The sequence below is a fragment of the Phascolarctos cinereus genome, unplaced genomic scaffold (assembly GCF_003287225.1).
Source record: "Phascolarctos cinereus isolate Bilbo 61053 unplaced genomic scaffold, phaCin_HiC Scaffold_5;HRSCAF=322, whole genome shotgun sequence".
Taxonomy (NCBI): domain Eukaryota; kingdom Metazoa; phylum Chordata; class Mammalia; order Diprotodontia; family Phascolarctidae; genus Phascolarctos; species Phascolarctos cinereus.
Genome location: NW_027555958.1, coordinates 345,276,210 through 345,303,512, shown reverse-complemented (window position 1 = coordinate 345,303,512; position 27,303 = coordinate 345,276,210). Strand labels below are relative to the sequence as shown.

At 39.1% G+C, this 27,303-nt stretch overlaps 1 protein-coding gene across 1 annotated transcript in view; it reads left to right on the top strand.

Moving 5' to 3' along the window:
• The first annotated feature begins 682 nt into the window (after window positions 1-682).
• The window catches only part of OPN3 (opsin 3), a 55,562-nt gene continuing 28,941 nt past the window's right edge, over window positions 683-27,303 (top strand). Inside the window, exon 1 of the mRNA XM_020982058.2 lies at window positions 683-1,401. Within this exon, the coding sequence (XP_020837717.1) occupies window positions 1,005-1,401 (397 nt within the window). The 5' untranslated portion in view covers window positions 683-1,004. The remainder of the gene's footprint in view (window positions 1,402-27,303) is intronic.

Genomic DNA, 27,303 nt, shown 5'->3' with positions numbered 1-27,303 from the left:
CATAGAATGTCTAAGCTAGAAGGGCCCTTGGGGGTTGGTCATCTAGTCCAACCATTTTATTTTATATATGAGTAAACTGAAATGAGTAAGCCCTCACCTTATTAGTGATGGCATCAGAGATGGCCACAATGGTCCTATAGCAACATGTCTTTTTTCTTCCTTACCCTACCTGTTTGTGAATGGTGAATTGGCACCACCACTTTTCCCCTTATTTGTTTGTTTGAATAATGGTGGAGAGGATACAGGAAGAAAACTGGTCCCTTATTGTAGCCTGTAAAAGTTCAGATGAGTCTCACTAAAAGGAAAGCATAAGGATATAAGACAGACAGACAGACAGACAGATAGATAGATAGATAGATAGATAGATAGATAGATGATATGAGAAATAGAGACAACTGATTGATACAGGATAGATATAGATGATAGATGATAGACATTAAAATAGAAAAAATGGTAAATGATAGAGATGACAGGAGAGAGAGAAAGAGAAAGATTTGTTAAGCTCTTATTGTCAGGCACACAGTAGTATGTTTCCTTACATCCTCGGAAATGAGGAGAAGTGTGTAAGGGGGATGTGCCTGCCACGTTTTTGATATAACAGTTTTCTCTTTCCTCCTTTTATCCCCTCTTCGCGCGCAAACGCGCAGACACACACACACACACACACACACACACACACACACACACACACGCACGCACGCACATGGATTGAGGCTGAGGTGGGGGAAGGGAAGGCTGCCTTGAGCCAGATCAGGGGAGAGTGGGCTGCCTGCCTCTTCTCCCACTCTCATTGGCGCTTCCCGTGGGAGCGGCCCCGGCGGCGGCGGCTGCTGCTCTCCCTCGCCATGGCCCCAGTGCGCTCGGGAGCTGGAGCTGGAGCTGGAGCTGGAGCTGGAGCTGGAGCTGGAGCCAGAGCTGGAGCCACAGCCGCGCCCAGGGTGCTGGCAGCAGCTGGAAGCGCGGAGCGCTGAGCGCTTGCTCCCGGGGCAGCCTGCTTCCTAGCCATGTACTCAGGCAACAGTAGCGACGACGGCGGTGGCGGCTACTGGGGCAGTGGCCGAGCAGGCGGAGCCGGAGGCACTGGGGCTGCAGGGGAGCCCGGGCCGGAGGGGAGCCCTCGTCCAGCGCCCCTTTTCAGTCCCGGGACTTACGAGCTGCTAGCGCTGCTGATCGCCACCATCGGGCTGCTGGGTTTGTGCAACAACTTGCTGGTGCTCGTCCTTTACTATAAGTTCCAGCGGCTCCGCACCCCGACCCACCTCCTCTTGGTGAATATCAGTTTCAGTGACCTGCTTGTGTCCCTCTTTGGAGTCACCTTTACCTTCGTGTCCTGCCTCAGGAGCGGCTGGGTCTGGGACACAGTGGGCTGCGCATGGGACGGGTTTAGCAACAGCCTCTTCGGTGAGTTGGGATGAAAGGAGAAAACACTCCTTTTTTCTATTACAAACTCCCCCTTCCCTCCCTTTGGACCATCTCCTTGTCTCTACCTGTCAAACCATTCGCTTTTCCCTCCTCACGTACTTAGCCACACACACATCACTCCCATTCTCACTGCCCTCACAGAGTCACTCGTCCTGTCGTTTTCCTTCCTCATCTGACCTCGGGCCTCATGACTGCAAACAGCTTGCCCTCGTTTCACCCAGTCTCTTCATTTCCCACCCTTCAGCTGACCATGACCTCGTTCATATTTCTCCCTGCCATGGCCCTAATCCTAAGCAGCAATATTTCATTCATTCCCATCTCCCAGACTCTCTGGCTCTTATCTGTAAACTTCTCTTAACAGTCTCTGCAGACTCATCAATTCATTTCTTTGCCCTCACAGCCCCCTGCCTTCTCCAGAATATTTAACAGATCCAGTTTTCCATCTTTGAAAAAAAAATGACGGATGTAAATATGTAAGAGATTTTTTAGATGTGATTTTTATCTACAAAAGATGGGGTGAGGGCATGAACCCATATGGTACTTTCCCCAGAATTGGAGGTGAAATACTGAAACAGCAGGTGATGGATTCATATTGCCTTTTTTTCCTTTTTAACAATTATAAAACCTCCAATTGGTTCTTTAGGAGTCAGACACTTACATTCAGATCTCTTATTGCCAGCTGTATTGTAGGCTACTCTTGCTCTATTTTCTTCGGTGTCAGTTTCCTATTATTAAAGTCTGAAGTGAAATTATAAAGTAATTAGGTGAATAGATCAGAGGATCCCAATGCAGATGTGCAGGTAACAGTCCTGTGCAAACAGTGGACTCTTTGAAGGAGAACTTGAATGTCAGTGGAACATTTCTTTTTACATGTAAACCTTAAAGAAAAAAACATCCTATTGAGATTTTATATTTTGAATGAATGAAGGCATCATTTCACTAAGCCTGGAAAGGGAATTGCATTTTTGTGTGATAAGAGAAAAGTAAATATGCATTTCCAGGTTTTATAGTCCATTTTCTACCTTGCAGGACAGGTGTTAATATTCTAAAGCAGTGTTGATAATTCACTGCTGCTTTTATCATTGCAGGATGTAGAGTACCAATGAATGTAACAGTAATGGAAAACTACTATTTTCTTATGTACTAGTATCCAATGCTCAGACATATACAGTAATTCTAGTACTTAGCCACTGTAATTACACTTTTATTTAGCTGAAGAAATGTCTTGGAATTCATAACTTTAATTATAAGATTGACTTCAATCACATGTATCATTGATGGCTGGGTTTTTTTTTAATAAATACTAAATAATTTAATTTATACAAATAATTGAAACTTGAGAGATTGGTAAAATGTAGACAGATCCCCACAAGTCTGTCAATCTTTCTTCTGTAGAGTAATTCAAAATAACTGTCCGGCTGTCTTTAGACTTTTAGGGAATAGTGATGTAGCTTCCCACTCAGGGTACCAAGAATGAAGTTTGTCAAAATGGATGCCTTAGAAGCATTTTAGCAGCCATGGAAGTTTCACAACCATTTCTATGCCATTACTGGATCATTTCTGGCCCCAACTCTGTGGTTGTCATTAAGTGAGCAAGGGGCTGTTTATTGGAGGGCTTCATGAATCACCATCACCTTCCCTTCTTTACATTCTTCCTAAAGCAGCTAGGGGGCACCCTGGGGCTAGAGTCAGGAAGACTTTAAATACGACTTCAGACATTTGCTAGCTGTGTGACCCTGGGCAAGGCATTTAACCTGTTTGCCTCAGTTTCATCATCTGTAAAATGGGGATTATAAGAGCATATAACTCCAAGGGTTGTTATGAATCTCAAATGATATAATAGTGTAAAGTACTTAGCACAATGCTTAGTACATAGTAAGTCCTATATAAATGTCAGCTGTCATTACTATTGTTATCATTATTATTAATCTCTCCTAGCACTCCCACACTTCTTCCTTTCTTCCTCCAACCTTCTCCCAGCTAACCACCTCAGGGTTAGAATCAGACATAGTGAAAACAGTTTTACCTTTAGCCTGCCCTGTTTTTTAAGAGCACTTGGATCAAGCTTTTGACTGCTACCTTAGCCCAAATTTAAATGGGGCAAGGGTGAGGGAGAAGAGGGAAACCGAGGCAGGGAAGTAAAGGACTTAACTAAGTCTTTGCAGACAAGTTGCTGGTGGCAGTAGAACTAAAAGAGTTCTTAGCAGTAGCTAAGGATTTCTGCCTTTGGGATAAAATTCATGAACCGTGCCCCTCCTTTGTAGAATAGGGTGGGTAGAAGAAGGAAGGGGAACATGGTATATCTACAGTGTTGACAGTCTTGTGCTACAGTACAATCACTGTCAGACAAAATGCTTAAACCTAGAAGTGGATCAACAACAACAATAGCATTTACATAGTGCTTTAATGTTTACAAAGCACTTTACAGATATGATCTCATTTTGCCCTCACAACCACCCTAGGAAGTAGATGTCATTATGGTAGCCATTTCACAGATGAGGAAACTGAGACAAACTGAAGTTAAGGGACATGCTTAGGGTCACACAGCTAGTGTCAGACTGGATTATAATTCAGGTCTTCTTGACTCTAGCACCAATATTCTGGCCACTGCAGAATGATGGAGCAGAAAAGGCACTGACCTGAGAGTCAAGGCAAGTCTAGAGTTTCCCCGTTTATAAAACGAGGGATCCCTAAAGTCTCTTCCAGCTTAAAATCTGTTGTCCTTAGTACAATGTTATCATTATTCAAGCTGCCGGCTAGATAGTCAACACATGAATGAATAAATAAGTATACAAATGCTGGATCCAGACTGCTACATTCTAATCCAGAAGAGCTAAGACCATCTTCTGGGTTCCTAAGCAAAATATCTCAATTCTGGTTGTAACTTTAAATTAGAGGATACACACACACACACACACCACACACACACACAATATACCTATATATTTATACACATATACATGTAATATATACACAAATATGTATGTACACATATACTGAATTCTGTGTATAATGTATATACTTGCAGGACTGTTGTAACAAGGTTTTGGCAAGTATCAGTTGCTTCATAAATGAGATTTATTATTATTGTTTTAGGTGAGATGATTAAATTGACCATTTTAACTAAATTGACTAATCAAATTTTTTCCAAGAGCCAATCAATTCGGTATAAACACTAGTTGAGTGCACATAGAATTGCACTTGTCTGAGTGCATGTAGAATTGCCTTGTTTCTCCTACTTCAGCAAGGTTATTAACTGAAAGGGAGACTCAGATAGCTACTCTCTGATATCACCCTTTTATTGTGAGGTAGTGGACAGAAAAGGGAACTCCTGTGTATGTCTGGTGTGCTTAGGGCAAGGTCCATGAACAGATGTGGGAAGCAATTGTTACAGCAATCATCAAAGCCAGACAGGAAGGCAGCAGCTGTTGCCAGTAGCCCTGATGAGAGCACTTCCCTCTCTCTTCCTCTCTGAAGCTGCCTTTAGCTAGTTTCTAAATGCAGAGCTAGTCAGACTTCTGGCCTGCTGCTCCTGAATTGCCCCACATGTGGCCCTGTCGACTTTGTTGCCAGGAGGTAGAGTAAGAGAGCCGGGAGCCCTTTGTTTGAAAGAGCAGTATGGCCCTGGGAAGTCCTCTTACCTCTGTGTTTGTGTTCCACTGTGTTTTGGGTGATCCAGTGGGCTATACTGTAAATTTCTGAAGGCCTTAAGGTACAGGGTATGCCAAAGAGTTGTGAAGTGATAACACTGAGTCACAAAGTCAGTGATAGTTATATCCATGACAATGCCTTCTGAGGTCTTCCCTATTATCTTGAACATGCCTATGTTAAAGGTCAAAGAATAATGACTGCTGGAAAGTATGCCCTAGTGAATTCTACACAAGCATGCTCTTCAGCCCGACTGGCACCTCACCTTTTGCTTCCACAGATTTACAGCTTTTTGCTGCAATATATTTGCAATTACTAGTTGCTGAAATGAGGAAACTTTGGGGTATTTTTTTTTAATGAAATGACCAGTCAAGTAAAAATTGTCCAAATAAAATGACATATCCATAGTTCTCATAAAGCAGGAAAAGATCATTAGAGATATTTTGATCTACTATCCTACTTTGAGGCAAGATCAGACCCAGAGCATACCAACCTAAAAGCCTTCTTTTCAAATATTCAGTATTCAGAAATGATACTATGCCTTCTTTTCATATGGCAAGATGGATGTTGCGTGTGTGTGTGTGTGTGTGTGTGTCTGTCTGTCTGTCTGTATTTCTATGGCTATAGATATAAATGTACCTTAAGGAACTATAAGTTGATTGATGTGAGAACTCTCTCTACTAATACAGATTGCAACCTTTCTGTGACTTAGTAGTCTTCATGTGATGATGTGAAAGAAAAATTCATCAGCTTGCAAATCACTTCTCCAAAACTAGGTAGCATGATCCTTGGACAACAGAAATGCAGTTTATTGTCTGGCCTCAACATCTTTCCAGACTGTTGTTGTTTTTGTTTTTGTTTTTTTTCATCAGGTACTGGGTTTTTTTTAGTTCAAGTGTTTAAATACAAAGAAATAAAAAGTTATATTGCAACTTGGAGTATGCAAATATCTTCAAATTGTTAATTTATGCATTGGTACACTAATTTTTAAAAAAATATAATGTTTATGACTTTTTTGTTTTCTAATATCATTTTAAGTCCTCCCTTTGTCAGTCAATTTTTAGTCTTGTCCAACTCTTTGTAACCCCATTTGGGGTTTTCTTGGAAAGATACTAGAATGGTTTGCCATTTTCTTCTCCAGCTCTTTTTACAGATGAGCAAATGAGGTTGAGTGACAAGGGTCACACAACCAGTAAGTGTCAGGCCATATTTGAACTCATGAAGTTGAGCCTTCCTGATTCCAAGCCCAGTGGTCTGTCCACTCTGCCACCTAGTCTTCTCTTATTTTTAAGCAATTAGAAGAAAGGTGAAAAGAAACATAAATAATTGGTTTTAGCAAAGGTCTGCAACTAACAAGCAAATCATGTCCCAATAAACTACAAACTGCTATGTCATGAAATTACTTTTGTCTTACATTTATAATTGTTTGCAACTGTATGCACTCTTGAATTTTCCTCCAGAGAAGAGTTCCAGTCACAAATGCATGGATAATATGTTATTATATTTGCTACTGTGATAAAACACAGAAATGAAAAACAGTCTAGTTTTTGTGTTCTCTAATGTGATCAGAGGTATTCTATCATGTTTTGTGCTACTGACCCACAAGAATGAAATCATATTACAAAAGGGTAATGGTTGGTAAGCTAGACACCATGGCTCAGATAATGCTAGGATCAGATTTAATATCATAAAAGTGAGTTTTATTACAATAGGGCTCCACCTCCACCAAGTCCTAGGTATAGAGGTACATATATTATTTCCATAGCATACTTCCTGACACTGAGAAAGAAAAGGTTAAAATACACCGCAGGAGGAACTTCATGGATTCCTACCAAAATACCACCATCTTGAATTCTATTTTGAACTCTGGGATGAATGATCTATTGTTGTTTAGTTGATTAGTTATATCTGATTCTTCGTGACCCCATTTGGAGATTTCTTGGCAAAGGTACTGGACTGGTTTGTCATTTCCTTCTCTAACTCATTTTACACATGAGAAAATTGAGGCAAACACAGGACTTGCCTGGTATCACAAAGCATCTAAGTGTCTGAGGCCAGATTTGAACTCAGGAAGATAGTCTTCCTGACTCCAGGCCCAGCATTCTATCTGCTGTGACACCTAGATGCCCTTATATTCTAACATGAGGAGATAATACCTATAGGGGATTAATAACCAGAAAAGGGAGTTTAAACTGTCCTCCTCACTCCAGGGCCTCTATCCACTGCACTCTATCCACTGCACCACCTAGCCATCATGAAGAAGGGCATGCCACCCTACAGCCTCCTGCTGTACTGACTCCCTAATCTCAGTTTTGCATGTACAACTATGGGCTTGCCCATCATACCTCTTCCACTATTTTTATATCACCCCTTTTCCTCCCTATTCCCATTCCAACCATGTTTACCTATCACTAAGCCTACTCTCTTATTGTATTTGGAACTTCCACTTTAATGTTAACAAACTCCTGTACATCTTTGAACTTTTCAACAAATATTCTTTATACCTCTTTGTTTTTATGGCTGTCCCATTTGATCACCCCCATTACATGCATGTGGCCATCCCTTCTCCTATTCTGGATGACTCCAAAGACCATGAGGGGTGTTGAGCACACTTCTTGTTTCTTATTTTGTTTTCTAGATCTCTTTTCTACCATTATCTTTCAATGACCTGTCCTTCCTTGAGGTCCATCAATCTGTTTATGCTAACTCCTCCTCATCTTTGTGATTGTCATCTACTAACTTCTAATCATCCTCTTAATTTTTATGGTGACTTTAATGCCTGGTTTACAGTATTCTCTAGTCCATCCCATGCCATCATCCATAGCAATTTCAAATCATTTTGACAGCCCCCTGGCAAAGTGACCCCATAATTCCTCAACCTTTTTAATTTCAAAGACCTCCATTTCACTACCATATTTCAGCCACACACCAAAATAGTCATAACTTAGACTTGACTATCTCTCAGAATTGTGTTACCTCCAAGATCTAAGTTATATTTTGCCCTTGTGATCTTCAGTCCATTGACCTGTCCCTGTCTTCCCAGTCTATCTTCCTGACTTCCACTGGCTTCACTTATATACATACTTAGCTTGGAGGCCATGAAACATCAATGTTTCACTAGCTTCTATCCTAGAATATCTTAACCTTCTGTTATCCACTTGTAAATTCTAATCTCTGGGTAACTCCCACCATTTAATTTCTCCACTCTTAATTCTAGGGCTGATGAGTTTTACTAGAGAAAGTAATGAAATTAAATTGATTTCACTCACCTTAAGTCAATGATAAATAAGCTTAGTTGTGCTTCCTTGTTGCTTCCTTGAGTCTTTCTACAGTGCCTGCAGCTTTTCCCTATCTCATTCCCTCAAAGTAACTACACCAAATATTTTCTTTTCTCCTTTGCTCACAACTCTACTTACAGCTGATTATGTAATCTACTACTTAAATCAAGAGCATTCATTGTGAATTCCCTGTAGTTCCTCTTTGTTCCTCCAAACTTCTCATTATCATTGCCCCTCCTTTCCTCCAAGTACTAAAGAAGAGATATACCTACTTACTCCCAAAGACTAATTCCTCTAACTACTACATCCTCCCATTCCTTCAGCTTTCTTCAGGATTTGTTCCATCCTTCTCATGTATGCATCTTCAAAGTTTCACTTGCCATTGATGTCTTCCTATCTGCCTGCAAACTTGTTCTTGTCTACTAAGTTTTAAAACAAGCCTTCTCTTGTCCTTTCTTTCCTATCTACCTAATATCCCTTTACTGACACTGGTCCCTATACTTAGGCTGACATCCATCTTCTTTTTTACCCATTAAATTTGGCTCTAAAGCCAAATGTAAATGTTACCTCTTCCAGGGAGCCCTCAATTATGCCTCCAGTTGGGGATGACTTTTCCCCACTCAGATCTCATATGCCACTTTGTTTTGTAACTTCCCAATGTGCTTCTGTCTCATTGTAGATGATAACTTTCTTGGTTGGTGTTTTGTCCCCCTACTAGGCTATAAATCCACCAAAATCACACTGTAATGCCTCAGGGTGGCGTAGAGTTCTCCCAAAGTCTTAAAAGCTATGTCAGCAAAACTCAGATAATTCCAACCTGGAAAAGTTTCCAGAAAAGGCCTAGTAATCGGCTGTACGACCAATCAACCTAAATTCAGAGTCTCATCACCAGGCTGCTGCCATGATACATTTTTTTGATCACAGACACTCTCAAAGATTATCTACCAAGGTGTAGAGGAATTGCAGTCTGTGCTGGTGACAGCAATATCCACAGGGATGAGATTACAGATCCTTTAAATATTGAGGAAGCTCTCTGGGTTGATATTTTCTCATTCCTAGGCTGTCAATTATTTAAGGACTACAACAATTTCTTATTTAAACTTTGAATCTCTCCAGCACCTAACATGGTACTCTGTGTGATGGTGTGGTCTTGTATTCTTCATGCTTTGCCCTCTGATCCCAGAGAGGCACCTAGGAGTGGCACAGTGGATAGAGCACTGGTCCTGGAGTCAGGAAGACTTGAGTTCAAATGTGACCCTGGACATTTATTAGCTGCTTTGTCCTAGTAGAGAACTAGGAAATAGAAAGGGGAAAAACCACGGATCCCCAGACATTAATTGGTTATTAGTAGAAGAGAAAAATAATCATTTCTCTCACTTCCTTCCTTCCCTCCCACCCAATGACAGTGGTGCTACCCTGAACTTTTTCCTTTTTCTCTTTGTTTCACTGCCTTTCGACATTTTTGAACTAGACATCTCATAGGAATCTCAGACCTATCTAAAACAGAACTCATTAGCTCTCCCTCCAAACTCTCCCAACTTCCGAACTTTTCCATTTCTCTTTCCTCTGGTCATCTAGGTTTGTAACCCCTGACTGCTCACTCTCACTCATGCCTGATTGACAGCCCAAATTTTTCTTTTTCTACCTATACAGCATCTCTCGAATAAATCCCCTTCTCTCCCTCACATAACCACTGTCTCAATACAGTGCCTCTTCACTCTTTTTTGGACTATTGAACTAGTAAGAAAATTGTTTTCCTTGCCTTGGGTATCGCCCCAGTTCAGTTCATCTGCAATTCACAGCTACCAAAGTGATATTCCTAAAAGCATAGATCTTATGATGTCATTCCCCTACTCAAAGAATTCCAGTGGCTCCTTATGACTTCAAAGATTAAATAAAAATTCCTCTGGCATTTAAAGCTTCTCACGACCTGGTAACAACCTACTTTTTCAGCCTTATTTTACATTAGCCCATTTCACAATAAAATCCAGCCAAAATGGCCTTCTCACCGTTCCTCATACACAACACTCTAATCTCTGTCTCCATTCACTTGTGCTTAACGCAGTGCCTAGCACATAGGAGGAGCTTAAAAAATGTTTATTGATTGATTGATTGAAATATTTATTGATTGCCAATTCTCCATACCTGGAATGTACTCCTTCCTCAGCTCTGCCTCTTAGAGTCTCTAATTTCCTTCTAGGCCAGCTTTCTTAAAGAAGCTCCTCTCTATCCTTCCCCCTACTCCTCAACTGCACCCAAAATTACTTCATTTTTTTTTGGTCAATTTTCTATGTACCAATTTATATACATTATCTCCCCCAGCTGGATTATAAGCTCTTTAAATACAAAGATTACTTCACTTTTGTATCTATGTCCCCAGCCTAGCACAGTGCTTGGCACATCATAGATATTTAATAAATCCTACTTCCAAAGCCAGGCCCAATTTGCACTTCCTTTCTCTCAATTTCTCAATGGAGAAACTAGGCAGGCCCTTTCCTTTCTTGGCGATAGATTAAAGCCTCACAATCTCAGTTTAAAACCATACTCCTTTCAATTGATGTCCCCAAGACTTAGTTAATAAAAATCCTGAGTACTCCATTTCTTTGATTCTGAGCACTTATCTATTGTTCGAGACCCCTATATTCTCAGTCTCTCTCCTTATCTTGATTTTAGTGTTTCCTTCTATCTTCACTCAGCTTATCCTGGGTCTTCTTCCCTTTATGAAAGCATTCGATTTCCTTTACAACTCTACCCCAGGTATCACCAATCACCAAGTCATATGATGACCCATAGAAGCTATTGCACCATTTGGAGTCATAATAATACCAAACATAAGCTTTGGGGTACATTAAAGAAGCTTCATTCCATTGACATACCTTGTACCATCAGCATTGAACAATGGCATCCTGATTATCCTTGAATTTTACTTTATTGATTTTCTTAATTTATTGTTGATTAGCTGATTGATCCCACCTACCTCCTCCCATCTTAGGATCTTTGCACAATCTGCAGTTTCTTTTGGGAACTGATGGCTTGTTTTTGTTTTTTAAATTACAAATGTGCTCTAAAAAGAGAAGAAAAACATTTTGTAGTCTTTAAAAACTTTTTATATAATTAATTAGAGATGAGTGAGAAGTTGCTTTTATTATTCCATTTGCTGTCTTTGTTGATACTTAATTGGTAACTCACACAATCTGTTATAAAAAATAACATTTAACATGACCCATTTTTCTTAATTCCATTAATTCCATTTCATTGTTGCATATTTTTAATTATTCCTTACTAAAGAAGCTTAAGTAGCCTCCCAATGCTTCTGAAATCAAATACATAGTCTTCTGCTTGGCATTTAATGCCCTTCATAATCTTGTTCCAACCTATCTTTCTAGTCTGATTTCATGTTACCCTCTCCCTTCCCCCATGCCACTGCTGTTCTAGCTAAACTGACCTACATTTCTCTTCCCCATATATAACATTCCATCTCCTCTTTCCCTATCTTTGCACAGACTGTATGTACCCCATGCTTGGAATGTTCTCCTTCTTTTCCCCTTCTCTCTTTTAGAATTCCCAGCCCCCTTCTAAGTTCAGTTCACATGTCATCACCAATACAAGGCCTTTCCTGATTCCCTCCTCTAACTTACTAGCACTCTCTCTCCACTCCAAAATTAACTGGCATTGACGTTGTCTGCATTTGGTATTTTTAAAAATCTATGTCTGTTGACACAATAGAAAGTAAGTTACTAGAGGTCAGTAAATCTTTGTGTCTGTGGGGCCTAATGTGGTGTTTAGCACATGGTAGGATCTTAACAACTGCTTGTTGATTGAAATAAAATTGAATGAGAGGCCTATAATTAGGAGCTGAGCTCACAGGAATGTAAGATTTCATGCATTTAGTGTTGATCTTGCTCAGAGACCATCAAGAGCTTGATGAAATCTAAGATTATTTTTCCAGATCTTTACCACTATGGCTAGCACTCATGCCTTCTTGGATTTTCTGGGTTCTTTGAGATTGGGTCTATATGAACCACCCTCCCCCCAAAAAATTGATGGAAAAGTGGATTAAAAAGTAGAAGGGGGCAAGAAATCAGTAAATCTTCTGTTTTTGTTTTACAATATAACTAGTTTACAATGACTTTCTCATTGAACTGGCTGCATTGATCAACTTCTTTGGATTGATGTGGATGTGGTGAAGTCTGAGTAAGTGAAACAATCTATCTATAAAAATAAGAAATCTAATTGTTGAAATAATAAATAAACTCTGAATTGTCAAAAATAGGAAACAGAAAAAAGAAAATAAATGTGATTGTTAAAATGATTGATTTCATATGTATATATCTTGTTCGGTGTCGTATTAAACCTGGAACTTTACAAAGCTAACTTGTAAAATTATTCCCCAGCTTGAGAGGCAGGAGTTAATTGAAATGAGTTGAGCTTGTTAAGAATGACTTCTCTTATAAAAAGGGTCAGTTAACAAGTTAAGCAGCTCAGAAAATAAGAGCTAAATTAGAGATTTATTAGAAGGGAAAACTCAGAAAAGAGGTTGGTGTCTAGAAATTTACTGCAGAAACTTGCTCTAGGGAAAAATTAAGAAAAGAAGGTGGAGGAAGAGTTGAAGAAGGAGGCGGGGGAGGATGCACGCTGCAGAGTTAAGAACTATAATAGGGAGTCAAAATAAAGGTTTCTCTTTAAGAGGAGAGCTGTTTCACATTGGCCGTTCCACAAACTTAAATAAGGTGGACCTTCCTAACCTTGTGGAATGGGATTCTGTAGGAGGTCATTCATCATTGGACGTCTTCAAGCTGAAATCAGATGAACAGTTGTTAGGAATATTTTAAAGAGGATTCCTATTCAAGTACTGGTTAGACCAGATGACAACTCTGAGGGTCAATGATCTCTACTTTGCATACGAAAAAACTAAAGCCCAGAGTAGTTAAATGATTTGCCCAGCATCACACAGCTGGTTAATGACTTGGCTGAAACTGGAACTCACTTCTTCTCACTCCAAGTTTAATGTGCTTTGTACTATGCTAAGGTACCTCCCTAACATAAAGGATGCTTTCTAAGGATACCATTATTAGCAACTAACAATGTTAAAAATACTATAGGAAGAATAGAATAGAAATGTTTCAAGATGTCAGATGAGGAGAGGCTATCATAGAAAATTGTCATTACCTACTAACCAAAATGATATCAGAAAATGTACAACTTGAATGTGGAGGTCTTGCGGTAAAAGGAAGGGGATAGAGTGTATAGTTTTAGGACGAATGGGCAAAGTAGCCCAACTGACCATCAAACAGGACCAAAGACGAAAGAGAAGGCTCAGAGGGAGTGGGCTTACCAGGGGCCCAATACTCAGACGGGACTGAAGTGTGTGGAGGTGAAAAGATGATGTAAATGACATCTTGCCCCTGCCTCCAACATCCTAAAAAAAAAAAACAACCAAAAAAACCACCAAGACATTTCAGAGTGGGAATATCCTAAAAGTACTAAATCAGGTTTGCCTGCCTTAGTATAAGTACTACCTTGGTTTGAGTTTAAATGGCTGAAGGTTGTTTTATACATCTATATTTTTAGGAACTGGGCTCTGGAATATACAGGTCATTCATTAAATATGTATTTGACCAGCTGCCAACCATATATCTTTCTTTAGCTCATATTCAGATCACTCTTCAGTGTTTACAAAGTTCTTTACATGGATTATCTAATTTCATCCTCGTGACAGACCTAAGAGGCATGTATGTGGTGTTATGATACCCATTTTACAGATGGGAAATTGAGGTTCAGAGAAGTCACATGATTTGCTAGCAAGTGTCTGAGGTGCAATTCAAACCTGTGGTGTTCCTGACTCCAGATCTATCCTACTTTTTTATCCACTATGCCAGGTTGGTTCTTCACTTGCTGGTATCTGAAACTCCTTGAACTAGAATTGGTGTCTTTTATTCCATAATTAGAGATGAGACTTAAACTGCAAAAATTCAAAAAGGGTTGAAAGGGACCTTAGAAGTAATCTAGTCTAGCCCTTACCTGTAGCATGCATTAATTATATAGCATTTCCAACAGAGGATTCAGACACTGGAATACAATTTCTCTCTTGACTTTTGGAGAGAACTAATTGTTAGAAGTGTATTACACATTAAGTCAAAATCTGTTTCTGTGTAACTTAGAGCCATTAGTATTAGTCTGCATCTTTGGGCTTAAATAGAATAAGTCGAATCCTTCTTCCTTTGAATAGTTCTTCAAATATTTAATGGTAGATATAAGAGAGGGAGGGCACATAGACAATCTTCTTTTCTCCAAACTAAATATTACCAGTTCCTTCTAGTGGGAAATGTTGGTTAAATTTACCCAAGGATGGAGATTTGATATTCATTCACACTAAAATGTTACCAGTCAATCAATCAACAAATGTAAATTAAATCAAATCCTACTTTTTTGATGGAGATGGAGGAGCCATGACAAAGCTGTAGCCACTGAGAACTTGAAGTAGCAGAAGGAATGGAGTGGGGGAGAGAACAGTGAAGAAAATGTCAGTAAACTTTGAAGATTTCAGAGCTTTATAGTTTTGTCCAGGGTCAGCACTATTTACCAGAGACAAATAGAAGCTACCTTCAAAGTATTTTCTGTCTTGTTAATAAATAAAGACGGTCATGCTCAATACTTATGAGCAAATGAAAACAAACCTTTTATTTGTTTCAATGTTGCTGTTTTATTGCAAAATTATATATGAGAGAGAAAGCTTTTTCTATTATACAACGGATTATTTTCCTGATGGTATATTAATTGAGGGTATCACTTTATTTTTCACCTTTATCCCTCCTTTTCTGGCTACACACATATAAGAAATCTTTTTGGGGGCATGATTGATTGGTGGCACCTCTACTTACAAGGCTTCCTGCTTGGACTGTCATGAGGCAGGACTATAGCCAATGGGTTCAACTGAAAGCTTCCTTCTAAATACTATGGGCACATGGTTTCTGTGGTAACCTTACTGAGGTTTGGGCAATATTTCAAGGGATTTATACCCTGTATGAAAACCTCATAACCAATTCTCAAATGGATCCATGATTTTATCAATGCAGATCCAGTGGAATAGATTGAAATACATCCATCCTTGTCTGTTCTTTGCAATTTTTGTCCATGACACAGGGAAGGAAACTTATAAGTCATTTTGTCCAACACCTTCATTTTACAGATGAAGAAAATGAGATTGAGAGACTTTAAATGCCTAGCCCAAGGCCACACAGCTAGCAATAGGCAGAACTTGAGCCTTGAACAGATTCTCTACCTCCAGAGGCCTCCATCTTTCCACTATGCCGGGCTGTCCTCCCATACATTTGCCAGTAGGGGGCATTGCAACTTAATGTATATCTTCCTTCACAACAGTGCAAATATCCTGATTTTGTAAGGAAAGGTGACATATTAGATTGACTTGGAGTCTAGAAGACCCGAGTTAGAATCCTGCCTCAGATACTTACTAGGGGTGTGACTCTGAGCAAGCTTCTCTCAGTGTCTGGGGATAAAAACAGCACCTATCTCACAGAGTTGTGCTAGGGTCAAATGAGATAAATATGTAAAGCACTTGCTAAACTTAAAGTTCTATAGAATAATAATAATAATAATAATAATTATTATTATTATTAATGAGTTACTCAGGGCTCCACAGCTAGTAAAGAATAGAGCTAGTACTCAAACCCAGGGCACTGACTCCAAATCCTTTGTAGTACTACCGCCTCCTCTTTTTTCTATATCTGCCTTGATTGTGTCAGAGTGGCAGAAAAGGGGACAGAAGAGGGTACTGAGAACCAGATTTTAGACAGCCTCTAAATATTCACTTAGTTGATTGTACTCTGTATGTGAAATTCTTGTCTAATGACCAACAAATAGTCACATGACTGGAGGACCTAAATAATGACATTCTTTCTATAAACAAAACCAGAAGAGAAAAGGAAGTTGCAGTTAAATGGAAGAATGACTCATAGATTCTCTTTGGAGAAGCAAACATTGGAATGGGCACTTAGTTTTGCACCCTAAGGCAATGAGAAAATCATTTCATGAGATGTTTATTCATCTCATATTAGAGAGCTCATGAAAAATGTTTGGAAGAAGACCACCATGAAAATAATTGCAGCTCATGCATCAGTACCTTAGACACATATATACACATACCCCAGAGAGAGAGAGAGAGAGAGAGAGAGAGAGAGAGAGAAAGGAAGAGACAGAGGAAAAGAGAGATGAAGAGAGAGAGAGAGTGACTGAGAATAATAGAAAGAACACTGAATTTGGAGACAGACCCCTAGGTATGTGTACTGGCTCTGTTCTTTACTACATGTGGGGTCTTGGGTAACTCATTATAATAATACAAAATTATTTTTGTTGTTGTTATTGAGGACAGAGAATCAGAGGCACAGAGAGAGCCGATGAAGATGAGACTCTCCAAATTAAATTGACATATGCTTTGATACTTGGTGACTTCAGTGCAAAGCTGCAACTAAGTGAGGATGGGGAAAAACATATGGAAGACATTGTTGAAAAATAAGGAATGAAAGAGGCTATACAGAAGCCTCATATCCATATATCATTAATGCTTTTTAAAAAGAAGAATTGGAAGGGCTGGTCATCTTAAGCAACGTCACAAAAAAAGAAATTGATTATATTTTAATAGACAGGACATAAACCCATATGGAAATATGGGAATAATTCTTAAATCAACTGTATGTCTACAAACAGACCAACAATTTAGAACCAAGATAAAAATTAATACAGTTATGAGACTAAAAATGAGAAAAATATTGTGTGTAATTTAAACAGCTCTCACTTAGGCAATACTACTTATAATAATTTCATGTCGAATTTTTACTGGTGTGAATAAATTACCGTAATAAGGACACCAAGGTACCCTAAACACCATATTAGCGAGTGAACAGTTGACTTAGTTGTCAAATGGAAAGATTTGGAAGCCAAGACCAAGACAGATGTAGATGGTAAACTCATTTGTAAAATCTTATGGAGAAAGAGTAGTATTGCCTTATTAAGTAATAAGAAGTAGGAAGGAAAAAAATAGTCTAAAGAAAGCTTTACATGAGATAGCACTAAACAAGGTATCCTGGGGCATTTAAGAGGAAAACTGGAAGGTGGACAAGAAACAGATGACTTAAAAAGATTTTTACAACAAACTTTTTTACCATTGAGAACATCGTAGCCACCACATGCCACCATCTTGAATGTGCTTATGGAGGAAGTGGAAATGGCACTGAAGAGAATAAACATGGCAAAAGCAGCTGAATAAAACAAGTATACACAGGGGAGTCTTTGTTAGAAGTGACATAATTTTGAGGGTACTAAAGGATCAGTTCTCAAAGTATCTCGAAGGGGGAATGGTAAATACCACCTAGCCCAACTGTCTTATTTTGCAGATGAGGAAACTGAGAATCAGAGAAGTTAAGTGATTTGTCTAAAGTCATACAGGTAGTAAATGTCAGGGGTATGATTTGAAACCAGAATTCTGATTCCAGAGCTGGTGCTATTGATTTCTCAGGAAAAAAAAATGCTTAGGTGAAGTTTTATTTTTTTCCATTCCACTTTTCTCTCCTTCGTTCTTTTGTCTACTACTAGAGTTTGGGATCATAATCTCAATATATATATATATATATATATATATATTTAATTAGAAAGGTGGGTTAAGCTATATAGCTTTGATAATAAACGACTTTAATTTGTCAGATGGCCAAATTTAATATAGTTCATAATTTATTTCCTGCCTATAGTTCTTTGAAAGAGTGATTCCCCCACATCCAGAATGCATCCCCTTCTCCTTTCTGCCCCATAAAATCCTTCAAAGCACAGGTCAGTTTCCACTTCCTGTACTAGGACTTTCTCAACTCCAGCTAATTATTGGTATTCTCTCTTTCGAATTTATTTTGTGTTTATTTATGGCAGTACATGTTGCATTTCCCAGTCCTGCTCCAGTTACTTAGGAGGAGGGACTGTTACATTGTTTCTGCATCCCTAACACCTGGCACACAGTAGGTGTTTATAAATGTTTGTGAAATTTGAGTTCGCTCATGGTTTAATACAGTTCTGAGGACTGAACTTGGTTCACATGAAAAGAACTCAGACAGGAAGTACTGTGGGAAGGATAGAGCCTGGATCTGGGAGCCAGGGCACTTGGTTTCTAGTCTTGGCTCTGTCACCACTGGCCTGTGCGATCTTGAGTCCCTTTACTTTCCTAAGCCTCATTTTCCTCATCATTAAGATGAATACATTGGATTAAATGATTTCTGAAGTCCCTTTCAAATTCTATAATTCTATGAAATGTTTAAATTTAATTCCCTCAAACTCCAAAAAAAGATAACCAGATAGATTTTTGTCCTGATCTAATTGTCAGCTGTAGAGTCATAGTTTTATGGGTTTCTTTTTATAAGCAGCTAGGTGATGCTGTGACTACAGCAGTGGCTTGGAGCCAGGAAGTTCTTTTTTTCTTTTTGTTCAATTGTTTCAATTGTGTCTCACTCTCTGTGACCCCATTTGGAGGGGGTTTTTTTTGGCAAAGATGCTGAAGTGGTTTGCCATTTCCTACTCCAGCTGAGGAAACTGAGGCAAACAGGGTAAGTGACTTGCCCTGGGTCACACAGCTAGTAAGTATCTGAGTCTGGATTTGAACTCAGGAAAATGAGTCTTCCTGACTTCAGGCCCAGTACTCCATCTACTGTGCCACCTAATTGCCTGGGAGACCTGAGTTCAAATACAGTTTCCAACCTTTACTAGCTATGTAACCCTGGGCAAAATTACTTAATCGCTGACTGCCTCAGTTTCCTCATCTGTAAAAGAGAAATAATAATATCTACCTTGCAAGGTTGCTATGGGAATAAAATGAGATGATACTTGTTATGTTCGTCACAAACTTTAAAATGACACATAAATGCTAGCTATTACTCTTATTATAGTGTTTGTTCACCTAAATTTCACAAAGCTATATTTTGAGTCCATGCAATTAGAAGACACTGATGAAATGCACACAATGAAAGTAACTACACTACTGCCAGTGTCAATAATACATTTTACTATATTTTCCAAATTATTTACATGGCAATTCAGTCTAATTGCATATAGTCTCAGTGATATCAACAAAATTATACTCCATCTGCCCCTAGACAAGTTGATACAGGACTTTAAAAACCATCCAATGGACGGTATCCACAATTATATTTGTTGATGGTTCGCACATCAGTGAGACAGACCAGCTGCACATTCTGCATGAGATATTGTACAGATGGATGTTAACTGAAGAAAATATCTCATGAAAGTAGACTGAAAAAGTGATATCCTCAATGTAATTGAGGGAAATTAATATTATACTATTACATTCATAACCAGTTATTTATTTGTGATTCATTCTTTTTTCATCCTGTTTTTGTCAAGGACCCACTCCTGAAAAGGCCAGGCAGTCTCTGAAGGGCCTGACTAAATAATGTGATCACTCCTAGTACCCAAGGCATCTGTTCCTTAACTAGTTTGTGCTGAGCCCCAACCAAGGGAACCCTGGCTTCTGTTTCTTCTATAAATAGGATTCAGTTTGAGTTAGAACTTCCCCCAGGGAGAATGAGCTTTGTCCTTGCTCCTTTCATTAAAGTTTGGGGTGACCCAAACAAAAGGGAGAATGAGTGAAAACCTGATTGAGATGTTTTATCTTTTTCTGGTTAAGATTGCAAGCAACTTGCCTTCCTTATGAATCAGAGAGGAGCTTAATCAGTTGCATCCGAGGGCCAGCTCACTTTTCTCAGCTGTCTTCCCCCCCTTCCAGAAATGAAGTAATAGGGAGGAGTTGAAAACTCTTAGCCTACCTACTCATTAAAATGTCCATCAGTTGGATTTGCCAGGGCAGGTCCCATATCATCAGGCCAATCAGAAGGAAGACACACGCAGGGATAAAAGACCCTTCTAGCTCTCTCTCTGGGTCTTTGCTACAAATGGAGGCACACCATTGATGTATCTTTTATTGAAAGATTGAATGCCCCTATTAATAAATGATGTCATGCTTGGAGAAATGGCCTCATTTTATTTATTAGTTAAATTTCCCCCATGATAAAGTGAAGTGCTTCAGATAGAGTATGTTGATAGTGTCTACACTATAAAATCAATACATGGACCTGTTACTAGTAATATTATTGTTAACAATACATTATTAATTGTACTTTTCTACAGTGATTGAAAGTTTACAAAGTATATCTCTCAGGACAACCCCATACAGTTTTTTATTAATTTGCAGTTGAAGAAACCGAGGCTTAGAGTGTTATTGGGACTTGCCAATTAATTAAAACATAGCTAGTCACTATCAGACCTTGTAGACAAACCCTCACCTCCTGACTTCAAGTCCAATGCGCTTTCCATTATGCTAGCAAAGCTTGAACAATTTAGATAATTCAAGCCTCAGAGGATCTCTTTTTGGACCTGAATTTTTGGGATTGTAGTTCAAGATGGCCGTTAGTTCAAAACATAATTTTGTGTCGACACAGCCTTTGGCTACAGCTCACCAAATAGAAACAACTGCCTTTTTGTGTAAAGAGAAAATAACCACTTACATTCCCATAGCACAAAATGTTTCATAAAGATGATCCCACTAGCAAATATTGTTCATAAAGTACCAGCTGTGCCAGGCTTGCAAGAAATATTATTTGAGGCTACATCCTCAGCTCAGCTGCATTAGAAGAACAAGGGTGGAAAGAAAGACTCTATACTTTATTTATTTAAATGTTTCTTTCCTCTGGTGCTCCTGGAGCATAACTTTGATTTTGTTACTTAACTTCTCTTCCTTGGTTTCTTCGTCTGTGAAATATGACACATAAAAGGGAGCTTCAAAAAGAAAAAAGATGCCTCCAGTGTAGGAGAGAGAGGTTGGGGAGGGATGCAGTGTCCTCTGGGAGCAGAGGTTGGGGAAGGGTGAAGGAGAGATCCAACACAAAGCACACTGTGTTGACAATAGAATAGGATTTCAGAGGATTAGAGGGACCTTTAAGGTACCTTCAGGTTTTAAACTTATGAGCTTTCTAAGCCACATACCTGCTAATGTCACCATATCCCTTCCCCACTTGAAAGCCTTTAATGGCTTTCCTCTAGGATCCAACATAAACTTCTCAGCCTACTATTTAAGACCTTCCACAATCTGATTCCAGTGTCTCTTTCAGGCCTTATTTCACATTAATCCCATTCAAACACTGTGTTCCACAGAAATCAGATTAGTAGCTGTTCTTCAAACTCAGCTTTATCACTCAAGTCTGTACCTTTGCACAAGCAACCTCCATGCCCGGTATTCATTCTTTCCTCATCTCCACCTCTCATAATCCTTCTCTTCCTTCAGGGTTTGGCTTATGTGCCACCTCCTTCAGGGTGTCTTTCCTGACTGCCTCAGGTGTCAGTACTTCCTCCCTCCTCAAATTAAGAAAGTAAACTTTTTGTGGATAGAGCATTGGCCCCGGACTCAGGAGGATCAAATGAGATAATAATTCTAAAGTACTTAGAGCACTTGGCACATAGTACACACTGCATGTTGTGTGTGGTGAGTCATGTTTGACTCTTTGATCCTGTGGACCGTAATACCATATCAAGTACTCTCTGCGGGATCTTCTTGGCAAAGACACTAGAGTGGTTCGTCATTTCCTTTTCCAGTGGATTGAGGCAAAGAGAGGCTAAGTGTCTGAGGCCCGATTTGAACCCAGGAAGGTGAGTCTTCCTGACTCTAAGCCTGGCATGCTATCCACTGAGCCACCTAGCTGCCTCCATGAGCCATATAAATATTAATTAACTGTGATGATGATGATGATCAGGACCATTATTATTACTATGTACCATTACTGGGACTGCTAGTCCAAAGAATATGAACATTTTGGCCATTTTCTTGCATAATTCCAATTGAAATCCAGAACATCTGTACTGCTTCACAGGTCCACCAACAATCCATCAGGGTGCCTGTCTTTTCATGGCCCCTCCAGCATTCCCGTCCTTTTTGACCTTTTATAATTTGCATGGAGTAAGGTAAAACCTCAGAGCTATTTTAATTTTCATTTCTGTTATCGTTGGTGATTTGGAGCAGAGGTGTCAAACACATGTGCTGCATGTGGCCCACATTGCTCCTGACTGTGACCCAAACCATATTAAAATGTAACTAGGAAATATTTAACAAAATTAATGAAAACACAATAAGGCATAGATAATGTTATATTTTTAAACTAAGTCAATATGCAGTTTTCATGGATCCTCGTGTACTGTTTAGTGGCTCCTGTTTCTATCTGAGTTTAATATCACTGATATTAAAGTTTCAAGAAAATGGCATTTTCTGGCTTATCCCACTTACCCTCCAACAATCACTAACTCAGCCTTTACTGCTCAGACCTCGGCTGCTTGCCAAGGTAGTTGCTCCTCTCAAGCTCTGTCCTTTCTTTTTTTACTGCCCTCTCAGAGAAGTTGCTTACTCTGTTCTCACAATTTTCCTTCTATGGCTTGGAGCCATTGTAGTTCACTTTCCAGCTGACTAGTTACTTTTAAAGAACTATTTAGCTGAGAGTTGTACTCTACCCTCAGAGAAAACTGACACCAAACCTTCTGGCTGTGTTTTGATACTCTTGGGTTGAGTCAGCAGCACAGTAATAGAAAATTATCGAAAATGCAACAAGAAAGTTACCACCTGGCTGTGTGATCTAACTTCCAAGGGGCCATTTCTGATGAGAGTGCTGTAAATATTCAAAGGGTAGACAAGTGCTGTGTTGGGTAAAACAGAGAAAGGTAATCTGAGCAGAAACACCAACTAGGTCTTTGCTCTAATGATCAAGACAATTTGGAGCCTCTGGACCTGCCTTGTATTTTTAACATATTTAATTTAATAATCATTTACTAATCAATCAAAAAGCATTTATTAAGGATCTGCTACGCGCCAGGCATTGTGCTAGGCACTTGTGATACAAGATAAAAATAGAAGCGTCTTCCCCCAAGGGGCTTACAGTCTATTGATTATAGTGCTTGATATTGTGACCACAAAGACAGCCACATAGATCCTCAAGGAAATTATGATCTAATGTGTGGGGAAAACAGAGAGGGAGAAGAAAGAAAATGTGTACACAAATAACCATGATACCAGAGAGAAGGTAATTACAATGGACAGATGTTCTAGGAAAACTATCAGAAATTTGAGTGAGGAGTACTTTCTGATTGGGATAATAGGATTACTAAGGACTCAAGATGGCACTTGAGATGGGCATAGAAGGAAGCAGGGATTTCAATAGGAAGAGATTTAGGAGGGGCAAGTAGGTGGTACAGTGGCTAGAATGCCAGACAGGAAGACTCATCTTCCTGAGTTCATATCTAGCCTCAGATACTTACTAGCTGTGTGATCCTGGGCAAGTCACTTACCACTGTTTGGAAAAATTCATCTGGAAACTGAGCTGGAGAAGGAAATGGCAAACCACCCCAGCATCTTTGCCAAGAAAACCTCAAATGGAGTCATTAAGAGTCAGACGTGACTGAAATGACTTAACAGCAAGAAAAGACGGGGAAAATACTATTCCAGGCATTTGGAATGGCATGAACAAAGGCAAGAGAGGGCAAAACAAGAATGAGTTTGTCTGAAATGTAGAATATTTCAAGGGAAATAGTTATTTTCATGCCTTGTTTTTCCTCATATACAGCAAAGATTTCATAAACCTATGAGGGAAGAAGTAAAAAAAAAAAACCGTTTGGAGAATGGAAATACCCTTGTACCAAAACAAGACTCAACCCATTCCATGGAGTAGAGTTAAGGAAGGGGAACCAACTTATCTTTGGTTCTCAACTTGCCAGATTTGCAAGATACCTCCAAGGGATGGTTCAGTCAGCTTATTACAGATGGAAAGAAATAAATCTAGGAAAAGAATACCTTGTATTTGCTACTTTTGATAACAGCTCATGCAAGGACTCTCTCTCATTCCTAATACCTAATACTTGGCATATAGTAAGCACTTAGTAAATGACTGTTGATTTATTGATTGAGTAGTGAGGAATTCACACAAATTAAAATAGAAATTACTAGGGTCAAGAAAATTTATGTATTCCAAAATGAATTTCATGCCTGCTAGAGTCAGTTTGAAGGTGGGGCATGTGATGTCCAAGGTGCCAGTGGAGGCATCATGGCACATGATGCCATGGGATCTGGAACCATTCCATCAACAGTGATTAAGACAAAGGCAGGATCTTAGAATTGCCTTTAGTGAACAGGTCAACAATGGAGCAGTCAAAGCAGAGTGCAAAAGGGCCAGAAGCAAAAGGGTTATCTATAGGTCATGGTGAAACTATTGTTGGCGAAGTAGCAATGGGATCTGGACAGAATCAGAGTGAAGGGCCAAAGCTGTAAATCAGCCAGAAGGGTAATAATGCAGATCTAAATTGGATCTAAGCCCTGCAAAGACATTTAGTTAGCTGGGAATGGACTTTTAATAGTGGGTGTAAGTGAGGCCAGTCCTGTGGGCCTAACTTTCCTGATGACTTGAGCTGTAGCTATGTGTAGATTTATTCCTCGATCTGCTTAAGGGGAAGCAGCTGTGTTAACAACTGAGGTGGACCATTCCCTTCATTTCATAATGTCCACCCTCCGTTTGAAAATAAAGAATATAATACTGTGTTCATAAACTTTCATCATCAACACACATTTGTTGAACATCTTCCATCTTATATCTTATAAGGTGAGGAGGAGGAAGGGAGGTGAGGCACAAAGCCGTATCAGATGTGGTCTATGCCCTCAGAGAACTTACAATCTAGCTGGGGAGAGGAGACAAATATCAATGTGTGATTGTGCAATTGTGAGAACTCTCTTCATAAACATAGGTGGCAATTGTATAGAATTTTGGAAATAAGTTTTAGGGAGTTGCCTGAATCCCAGAAAGGTGCAATGATTTGCCCATGATCACACAGTATCAGTCATGAAAATTGAATACTAACTCAACACATGATATAATATGCCATGCTACCTCTCAAGCTATATATATATATATGAAACACATATAAGTACTAAACAGCACGAACAAAGTCAGAGCAATAGGACTGAGATGGTAATAAGGATTAGTGGTAAAAGGTAATGAGAGAAAAGGTTGGATTCTTGGGGCTGGAACTAATTGATAGAAGTATGATAGGTAGCCAAGAAGAGGAGGTTGGACCTTCTTTAACAAGGCTTGGGATAACAGACTAGGTGTATAAGCAGGAGAAATATCTGAACAATATTTTAGTAGGATAATTAATTTAATGGGAAGCAATATGGCATAGCACATATTGGGTTGGTCTTGAAACTAGGAATACCTGATTAAAATTCCATCCCAGACACACTACCTGTGTGACCCTGGGCAAATCACTTAACTTTCTCAGAGCTCTAGGCAACTCTCTAAGATTGTAAGTTGCAAAGAAGATGCTAACATGCATTGGTACAGGAAGTTTCCTCACTCAGGAATTCCCAGTATTGATGAAATTACAAGTCTAGTCCCTATCTCTTTCTAATTAATTTCACATTAGTATGCAGGGTGGTTTCTATTAGGAAGAGACTAGAGGGAGATTGGTTAGAATTAGTATCATAACCCAAAGAAGAGTCAAAGACAGCCTCACCCAGAGGGATGATAATAATAATAGTTCCTATTTAGAGATCACTCTAATGTTTAAAAATCATTTTGCTCACATTTCTGAAAGGTATAGTACAAATACCATTATTCCCATTTTTTAAAGGAGAAAGCTCAAGTTAAGTGACTTGTCTTCAGGCACACAGCTAGTAAGAATTGGATTGGGGATGTTAAACAGCCCAGATCTCCTTATTCCAAATCCAGGGCTCTGACCATTATGGCATCATGCCCCTGGAGATATAATGAAAATGGACACACTTCAAACAAAAATCCCTTCTCTAGTTTTAAAGCAAATTAGATAGAGCTCCATGGATTTTTAGAGATCATCTAATCTACACCAATCTGCCTCTCAAGGAGAAATAAGCACATAAAGATATATTTAACGTGGATATTGGTTATAGGCTGCTAGGATAGCATTGCTATGCCAATGTGGTTGACTATGGGAATACTACTATGGGACGGGAAAAGGACAACTAATTTTCAAAAGTTGAGAAGACAATGGAATTGGCAAATTAAAGAAATTAATTTCTATGTCTGGTATAATTATAGGACATAGTTATTATAAATAGATGGTTAGTGAACATTTAGGAAATGAAGTAGTGATAACAAAGAGCTCATATCAAGCACATCATTAAGAGAAAGTCATGCCTGACTTACTTATTTGCTTTTGGGGAGCAGATTTACTAAACTGCTAGATCTGGGGAATGTTGTAGGCCTAGTTTACCTAGATTTAAGTCAAAACACAAAAAAGGGAAATGATTGTCATGCTCTTCCTGTAAAAATGATGGAGAGATGTAGACTGGATGTAGATTCAACTGGTTAAATAGCCAGACCCAATCTTTTAATGCTTTGATATCGGTTTGATAGATCTGGTGCTTGGCCCAATATTATCGTTTTTATTAGTGACCAGGACAGAGGCACAGGTGGCATACTTTTCAAATTTTCAGAGTAAGGAAAGATAGCTAACACATTGGATAACCAAGTCAGGATCTGAAAAGAACTCTACAGGTTAGAGACATTTGGGATAAATTGAATAAGGTGAAGTTTAATAGTTATTAATAACAGCTCATATATACATACCTCATTTGATCCTCCCAACAAGCATGTGAGGAAGGTGCTGCTATTATCTTCACTTTATAGATAAAGAAACCATGACTGACTAGTGTTTTTTTAATTTATTTTTCTTTTTTTTGTTTTTTTGTTTTTTGTTGTTTTAGGCAATGGGGTTAAGTGACTTGCCCAGGGTCACACAGTTAGTAAGTGTTATGTGTCCGAGGCCGGATTTGAACTCAGGTCGTCCTGAATCCAGGGCCGGTGCTCTATCCACTGTGCCC